The following is an 8,861-nucleotide window of genomic DNA, read 5'->3' as shown; positions in this document are numbered from 1 at the left end:
CAGAACAATAAATTCAGCCCTGCTGTGTAATATTTGCTGATGACGGTGGTGGGAATACTCCCACCATGGCCTTTTTTGTCACCAAGATGAGGTTGCTGAATGTGATTTGGGAGTGATACCCAGTGGCACATCATTGTATAGCATGTCCACCATGCAGATATGTACCTAGAGGCCAATGACGGCAAAGGCATGGGGAACAGACAAATGTAGTAAAACAAATAGGAAGTAGTGTGTTTGGAGTATTTATTACCTTTGTTTTTAACATCATTTATTTAATTGTAAGCTTATATAATTTAGTTTCTAACAATGGCTATTTGACATCCGGCTCACAAACTCCCTGGGCTGGTGGGAGACAGCTCCAGCGCCTCGCTTAGCCTCAGAGGAGCCCCCGCTTTCTTCCGTGCTCGGCCACAGCTCACCCTGCTGTCTCCCAATGGAGAAGGCTGACTCTAGGTCACCAGCTGCCTTGGTGACTTGCCTACAAGTGCGAGTGAGTCTCAGTGTGTGAGCTTTTCCTTGACATGATTTCTTTAGTTGCTAAGCATACCATGAAGCCTGGTTTAAAGGCATCTTGGGCCTGAGTAAGGAACAGAGTGGCATATTCTGAGACAAGGGTTACCTCTTGAGTCCCTGAAGGCACACTGGCACCTGGCCGCCACCTTGAAGATGACTCTGATTTAGTCATTTGACTAAATGTGCCTGAGAGTGACTGAGGAGCTTGTTAAAATGGACATTCCTGGCCCCGTACCTGGTGATGAGCATTCTGAGGGCAGGAGGTGACTCCCGGAGGTCAGCACATCCACCCAACCCTGCCTGATGCAGGCAGCTGCAGAGCCCACGCCCAGAGCAGCTTCTCAAGGGCCCAGGCGGCTGCTGTGGGGCCCCTGAGGCAGGTCTGGGGATTAGCAGAGCCCACAGCTGAAGTCCTCTTCAAGGAAACAGAGGTGTCACCAAAAGCCAAGGAGGGCTCAGCCAGACCTGGGGGTGGCCACTGGGAGGGGGTCTTGTGCTTTGGATCCTTTACCTTACTCATTTGAGGTCTGCCGTGATTGAACTGGACCCAGTTGCCTGGAAAACTGAGTTTTCCAAGACTGACCATCAGCACCAATTAAAAGACAAATAGCTCCCATTTATCTCATCCTTGCCGCGCTGCAGGGTCCCTGGCACCCTCTGTTCCCCACGTGAAGAAGCTCAAGGCTCAGGGCAGCTGACAACTCTCTGAGGTCACACCCTGGCAAACAGCAGAGGCTGGGCTGAGCCCAGGACTGTCTGCCTTTAGTTTGTTGCATGTCTTTGAGACAGGTTCCATCTGCTCATGAGTCCCAACTGGCAGACTGTTTAAACTTTCTTATGAACGTTTTCAAAAGCCCATACAAATAAAGAGTATGTCAAGCAGCACTTTTTAAGATGAACTATAACCAACTAGCTTCTCACATGCTTCTCATGTGGTCAGAGTTAATTTTAGCTCATGAAACTCTTGGTTCTGTGAAACACCTGCTGAATAGACTCCTGGGAGGGGGTCTGGGAGTCGACAATTACACAGCCTCCCAGGTGATTCTGAGTTTATCAGAGCTGGAGAGGCACTTGCTACCCAGCGGCTTGGTGTGGAACATGAGATGCCAAGGCCAAAGTCAGGCCTCTGAGCTCAAGGCACCCTGAAGCACAGCCAGTCACTCCAGCACATGTTGAAACTGTACATGTTTACTTCCTGTCGAACTGTTCACATTTTATTTTTGGAACACTGGGGATTGGCAAAAACAAACCCATGTGAATGAAGCCTCCTAGGGCACCGTTGTGCTGATTGTGAACCGCATGTGGGCAAAACAAGCCACACTTGACAGCAGCTACCCACATGACCAGCACTCCCCTGGATGCTGATGCTGCCATGCGAGACGGGACGTTGGCGCACCAGCATGCAGCCACCCATTGCTTCTCCTGCTTGCCAAGTCAGCCATGCTGCTGCCTCAGATACCATCACCTGCACCTCCCAGGCATCAGCCCCTCACTCCAGCAGAGCCCCTGACCAAGCCAGGGGAGCAGGACTTTTCCAGCCAGGGCAAGGACCAGGCTTTTCTGACTCCTTGAAGATCTGGTGTTTCATGGAGTTGAGCTAGCTGCTGTTCCAACATCTGAATGTGGGAAGGGGAGGGGAGGGTCACTGGATCTTCATGGCATGGGGACAGGGAGCAGTGAGCACATTCCTCAAGGACTGTCCGTCTGCCCGCCGGCTGACTAGTGATGCTTTCCTTCCCTCTCCCCTGTCTCGTTGCAGGACACAACGGACTCGTGGCTGTGAGTACCTCCCCAATTGATCCCACTTCACTGGCCCCTGGGCGTGTGGCTCTCAGCAGCCTGGGAAGGAGTGTGAAGAAGCAGGTGGGATAAGGGCCTCGAGAGAGAATGAAAAGGCAGCCTAGTTGGCACTCTCTGCTCTCCCGCGCTGACCGGGGGCTGGGTCGAATGCACATCTGCAGCCAGCTGAGGACATCACAGGCTGCTTTCCTCCCTTCCCCTAATGGGGAAAGGTGGTTTCCCCATGGCCTGGGAGGGAGTCAGGGAGCTTCCAGAAACAAGCTGACAAGGCGGGGAAGCATGTAACCAACATAGCATGGGAGCAGGTGGGAAGCGGGGGATTGGGCACCCAGGGCAGGGTGGGGGCCCTTGACTCCAGATCATAGGCAGCCCTTGTGTCTAGAGCCCTGTGCTCCCAGCCAGGTCCAGGCCACGTACCACCTTGGAGTACATAGCCGCTATGTGGCCAAAGTGTGCCCTGGATACATTGAGGAGCTCAGCCTAGCAGAAGGGCCAGCGCCCCTTCCCCAGCACAACTGACTTCAAGATCCCAAGCTGAGCTGGGTGGCCCAGAGCTATCCTTAGCCTATGCTTCTGTAACCTGAGTCTGGATACCTCCAGGAGGCCACAGCAGGTATTCAAGCCACAAAACAAACATGGAACATCTTCTTGAAGCAGCGGCAGCTCTAGAATATCAATATGGGGGTAACTGTGGATGTGCTAACGGACTGATGTTAAACCTTAATACTTTGCCTGGTGTCTAAGTTTTACCTGAACATTTTATGTGGGGCATTTTGTAACTCAGTGGATCAGTAACTTAAAACATTTATTTTATTTTATTTTATTTTAATTTTTTTTGAGATGGAGTTTTGCTTTGTCACCGAGGCTGGAGTGCAATGGCACGATCTCAGCTCACTGCAACCTCCACCTCCCGGGTTCAAGCAATTCTCCTGCCTCAGCCTCCTGAGTAGTTGGGATTTCAGGCGCCCACCACTAAACCCGGCTAATTTTTGTATTTTTAGTAGAGATGGGGTTTCGCCATGTTGGCCAGGCTGATCTCGAACTCCTGACCTCAGGTGGCCCGCCTGCCTCAGCCTCTGAAAGTACTAAGATTACAGGCATGAACCACCACGCCCGGCCTAATTTTATATTAATATAGGCCTGATTTTATATTAATATAAACAAAGATTCATCTTCCAGCTCTGCCACTTTGTGAAGGTTAAGGTGAGTCACTTAGCCTCTCCGAGTCACTGTAAAATGGAACAATGACACCTGCCCTCACAGAGCTGCTGTGAAGGTAATGGATCATTTGCTGCTAGAACCCATCACATGCAAGTGGTGGCTGTTATTATTGGAAGTTTCCAGGCCAAGGAAGGCTGGCATCCATCCCCTTCACCCAAAGCCCACCAGGAACACACGTGTAGTTAGTCTAGTTGGGTTTCTTGCTCCTTGCAGCGAGGGGACTCACATCAGGGGAACCTCGGGTTGCCTCAGTAGGAAGGTGTTAGAAAGAACCTAGCACAGGATCTGAGCTTTGGTTGATTCGAGGGAAGGCCTAAGGACATAGGGCTTGCCATAGATTAGATACTGTCAGGAAGGAGGGGCAGCCCTGCAACTGGGCAGCTCAAGAAATCCGATCTGTAGGGAGGAGAGGTGTGTGCGGAGAGCAGTAATTGATACAGAAGTAGCAGTCACTCATTTCAGCCAAGAGGGGTGTTGGGTATTTTCTCCATGGCACTGAGACATTGCTTTTGTTTGTGCTTGCCTCATTTTATCATAGTCTTATAGAAACCTTGTTTGGGGCTGTCCGTCTGTGAGATCGTTCCTGTGTAATAGGAGATGCAGCTTACCTTGCGTGCCAGGCCTCAGCCACTGAGTGACGGCTGCTGTTTCTTTCTCAGTAGGATATGTTAGGAGGATAGACGCTGGTTTCACACCGTCTCGTTTCAACTCCGAAGACCTCTGCTCATCAGCTCTGTGAGCCTGAGGCAAGCCGTTAACCTTATTGAGCCTCAGTTTTCTCATCTGTAAAATGGGAGAATCATAGTACCTGCCTCTTGGCTGGTGGGAAAAATTAAATAAGACAATGTACTCACTGTTTCTGGCACATAATAGTTGCCAAGGGAGCTTTTTGAAAAGTCTGACTTTTGCATAGCACCATTCCTGTGGTCACAGGGCCAGCATTTTAGATCGGTAGATTCATGACCAGTTTGGTTCAACAGATATTTATTGATTTTTCCACTAAGTGCTAGAAAAAAATTAATAGAAATCCTTGCATCATTTGTTCTCCCAAAATAAAGCGCTGCTATGAGCAGCTTCATTTACTGAGCACATTCTCTGTGCCAGGGACCACTTAAAGCCCTGTCTAGGGACCAGCTCAGTTCATCTTCACAGCAGCCTTATGAAGTGGGTAAAGCCAGGACTATTTTCATCAGCCCCATTATTGCGTGTGAACAAACAGGCCAGGCGGATCAGGTACTGGGGCTGCAGCAGCAGAGAGAGAACGAGCGGCTGAACCTGGGCAGAAGAGTCAGCGTTCACAAGTTTCACCTCACTGTGCTGCGCTTGTAGGAGGAATGAGGCTTGTGCTCTGCCTGAAGGAGAGGAACATCCCAGGGCAGGGTGGCAGGAAGCAGCGTGAGACCCCGAGGCACCAGGCCTCTGAGGAGGGAAGACCGCCTTCAGTTGGGAAGTGGAGGGGCGGGAGCAGGCCTGTCCGATCTTAGAGGACATCTAGGAAAGGCAAGAGTGGAAGGGGAAGCACAGGGAAGGGCATTCCCAGAGCAGGGAACAGCATGAGCAGGGTGGGGAGGCCGTGGGGTGTGGGGCATACTGGCCTATAGTGAGGACCTTAGTCTGCGGGTCAGCCCGAGGGAACCCTGACATTTCAGAGGGATAAAGGGAGGGCCCTGTGTGCTGCCCCACTTCCCAGGCAGCGTACCTGCAGAGACTGGGGGTGAACACCGCAGTCTTCGAGAGGCGCCACGTGATCGGGGGTGCAGCTGTCACTGAGGAGATCGTCCCAGGTGAGCTCTGATGTGGCATGGGGGAGTGGAGGGCAGTGACCCGGGGACAGTCTTCATCCTCTTCATCCCTGCTGACCCCCGGGTGACAGTCCTCATCCCCGCTGACCCCCGGTGACAGTCGTCATCCCCGCTGACCCCCAGTGACGGTCCTCATCCCCGCTGACCCCCCGCTGTCTCTTATACACATCTAGATGTGTATAAGAGACAGGTCGTCATCCCCGCTGACCCCCAGTGACGGTCCTCATCCCCGCCGACCCCCAGTGACGGTCCTCATCCCCGCTGACCCCCGGTGATGGACTTCATCCCTGCTGACCCCCCGTGACGGACTTCATCCCCGCTGACCCCCAGTGATGGTCCTCATCCCCGCTGACCCCCGGTGACGGTCCTCATCCCCGCTGACCCCCCGGTGACGGACTTCATCCCCGCTGACCCCCAGTGATGGTCTTCATCCCTGCTGACCCCTGGTGACCATCTTCATTGGATTCGGTTTCAGGGTTTAAGTTCTCCCGCGCGTCCTACCTGCTCAGCCTGCTGAGGCCGCAGATTTACACTGATCTGGAGCTGAAGGTAGGGCCTCCCCGGCCTGATTGCAGGGAGGGAGGAGGCAGTTCCATCTTCCCAGCCTGGGCAGAGGCTGCCTGTTCTACGCCCGAGGTGATGCCCGCCCCTGAGGGCTCCCTCTTCTACCCAAGTCTTGTGTATCCCACGTGGTCTCCCTGCTGCGTTCCCATGGATGAGTTTTGTCTTGTCCATATAGTGTCTTGAAAAGTGGGAAATTTCATCCAAGAATCAGACTTCTTTTGAAGAATGAGCTTTGTCACCATCAGGCCCCGTGGGACACCTATCTGAAGCCTTGGGCGCCTGAGCTTACAGCTGCCTTGGGACACGAGCCCCATTTCTGCCCTCGTGAACTTGAGAGCTGATTCCCTCTCTTGGCAGCTGGAGCAGGAAGTGGGGCCTAGGGACTTTTCTGGCTCCCGGGCTGTTTGGAAGGTTCCTGGGAGTCTCATCTGGTGCTGTTTGCCTCTCAGTCCACTGACCTTTGTCCACAACCTTGCCCAACCCTGCCGCCAACCCTTTCACCTTCCTTCACCCCCACTGTCTTATAAACTGCGTCACCACATTCCTGAGGCTGATTGGCTTCTACCTGCTTGGTACCACTGTCACTCACCACTCAGAGAAAAGGGGTCTTAGTGCCATCTGCACAAGCAGCTGCCACTCATGTTGGTGCCATCTTTTTTTTTTTTTTGAGACCAGGTCTCACTCTGTCGCCCAGGCTGGAGTGCAGTGGCATGATCTTGGCTCACTGCAAGCTCTGCCTCCCGGGTTCACGCCATTCTCCTGCCTCAGCCTCCCGAGTAGCTGGGACTACAGGCGCCCACCACCACGCCTGGATAATTTTTTGTATTTTTAGTAGAGACGGGGTTTCACCGTGTTAGCCAGGATGGTCTCGATCTCCTGACCTTGTGATCCACCCACCTTGGCCTCCCAAAGTGCTAGGATTACAGGCGTAAGTCATCGCGCCCAGCCATGTTGGTGCCATCTTTGCTCTAAATTCAAAATTTTAAGCTAGTGTGATGTCCAGCTGCTGTTCACAGCTCTTTGGCTGCTCTAACTGGTTCATGTAGAGACTTCTTCAAGCCACTGAGACAGAGTATGTGCATCCTGGTACCAGGACTGGATGAAATCTAGCCAGGGCTGGGGGTGAGTCGCTGGTCTCCAGTCCAGACCAGACCATAGCAGCAGGCAGTTTGTAAATGCACCACTTATTCATAGTAGCAGATGTTGGGGAACAGGGACCCTCCTTTTGGCAAACCTGATCTATGAGACTAAGAATCACAGAATAGACATTTTCACTTGATTATTCTCTTTACTTAAACAATGTTACTCATTTGAAATGGTATTTGTCATAGTGTTCCTGGAACTAGAAGCTCCCAAGTGAATTGAGTAGATGCTTTAACCTCTGCCTTGGGCTGCATTCATAGGAGTACGGTGCTCAGATCAGGGAGAAAGCAGTTCTGCTGTGTGATGTGCAGGACTCACCCCATCTGGAGCACCTTGTTTTAACAGGACATTGAGGGCCTGGAGGGCATTGACAGGAGGGCAACTAAACTCTTTCCAGGAATATACTCTTTCCAAAACTAGAATGGAGAGCATTTACTTTACCAGCATCACATATTGGGCTATGACCTTTAATGTTCTATCTCAATTGTTCCTCACCTGTAAGTCAAGAGCCATGTTAGAATCAGGGAACTTAAAGTTCAGGGGTTAAATTCACAGAGCTAAAAAGTGATGGAGAATTTGAGCCAAGGTCGCACTGTCTCCTACTCCTTGTTCTTGAGCTATGATGCACTCAGGCCTCTTGGTACCGATACCACCCATACTCACATGCCTCTAGCTCTTTGTAGTTTGTGGTGAACGTGGTCATAGATGGAGTGTCCCTGACAGCTCCAGCGGGGTGTGCACAGAGGCTGAGACTGGAGCTGCTGGAAACTGGCCGGCTGCGTCTGCCTCCCTGCTCCACAGCTCACCAGCTGTGTGATTTCGCCATGTGATGCCTTCTCTTCCTCATCTGTAAGATGGCAATGGCAACAACACCTGCCTCCCAAGGCTACATCAGCACAGTCCCTGGTGCACAGCGGGCTCAGTACTTGTTGCTATTATTATTACCTCCATTTGGCACTTGAGAAAACTGAGGCTCCAGAAAGACCAATGGCCAGAGACTACTCAATCACCCTGCCACTTATAAGGCTATATCCAATTAGACTGAGCCGCCAACTAAAGTGTGAGGCTTAGCTTTGGCACCGCTGCCCTCCTCCCCTTCTTGAGCCAAAGCACCCTCCACCGACCCTCTGTGGTCCCCACCAGGGCCTGCCTGCCCATCCTGGGTGTTAGTTTCCACAGCTGTCAGTGCGAGCACTGACTTGGATCACCTCCCGGTTCCATCCACCTAGAAAATGAGTTTGCTTTTGCAGCAGTCTCACGCTGGGTGATGGAATCCAGGCTGGAAGGGCAGAGCCTTTGCACTGGCAGAGAAGGGGATGTGGAGGGGGGCTTTTCATCCCCTTCAGCCATAAGCCACCTTCCCCACCTCCCCCTGGGCCAGCCTTGACCTCATTGCCAGAGGCAACCCCATCCTCCCTCCCCCCCTCACTGACCTTCTGTGTCTCACTCAGTCTTATTCATTTTGCTCCTGCTTTTCTCCTGGAAATCTCTCTAAGGTAGGGCTCTAACTTGCAGGGCCACAGAGTATGACCTGGGAAACTGCTGGGGAAGCAGAGATTTTCCTGGGGTTCTTGCTCACAGGTCTGATTCGGTGGCAGTGGTGGGGCCCAGAAACAGTCTTTTTGATGGCATTCTCATGTCATTCTGAGAGAGAAGGCCCCCGGAACACAACTTTGAGAAGAACACCCTTTAAATCTCTCGTACCGGCCAGACCCTGCTCTTAGAGAGAGTGACTCATACCTGTAATCCCAGCACTTTGGGAGGCCGAGACGGGCGGATCACGAGGTCAAGAGATCGAGACCATCCTGGCTAACACGG

General features: G+C 52.3%; 1 protein-coding gene across 1 annotated transcript in view; it reads left to right on the top strand.

The window, feature by feature from the left end:
• The window catches only part of PYROXD2 (pyridine nucleotide-disulphide oxidoreductase domain 2), a 35,085-nt gene that overhangs the window by 2,045 nt on the left and 24,179 nt on the right, over positions 1-8,861 (top strand). Inside the window, exons 2-4 of the mRNA XM_012000693.1 lie at positions 2,273-2,292; positions 5,225-5,318; positions 5,812-5,885. Coding sequence (XP_011856083.1) covers positions 2,273-2,292; positions 5,225-5,318; positions 5,812-5,885 — 188 coding nt within the window. The remainder of the gene's footprint in view (positions 1-2,272; positions 2,293-5,224; positions 5,319-5,811; positions 5,886-8,861) is intronic.

Source organism: Mandrillus leucophaeus, unplaced genomic scaffold, assembly GCF_000951045.1.
Source record: "Mandrillus leucophaeus isolate KB7577 unplaced genomic scaffold, Mleu.le_1.0 Scaffold117, whole genome shotgun sequence".
Classification (NCBI taxonomy): Eukaryota; Metazoa; Chordata; class Mammalia; order Primates; family Cercopithecidae; genus Mandrillus; species Mandrillus leucophaeus.
The sequence above is the reverse complement of the archived record's forward strand: the minus strand, read 5'-3'. Positions and strand labels throughout refer to the sequence as shown.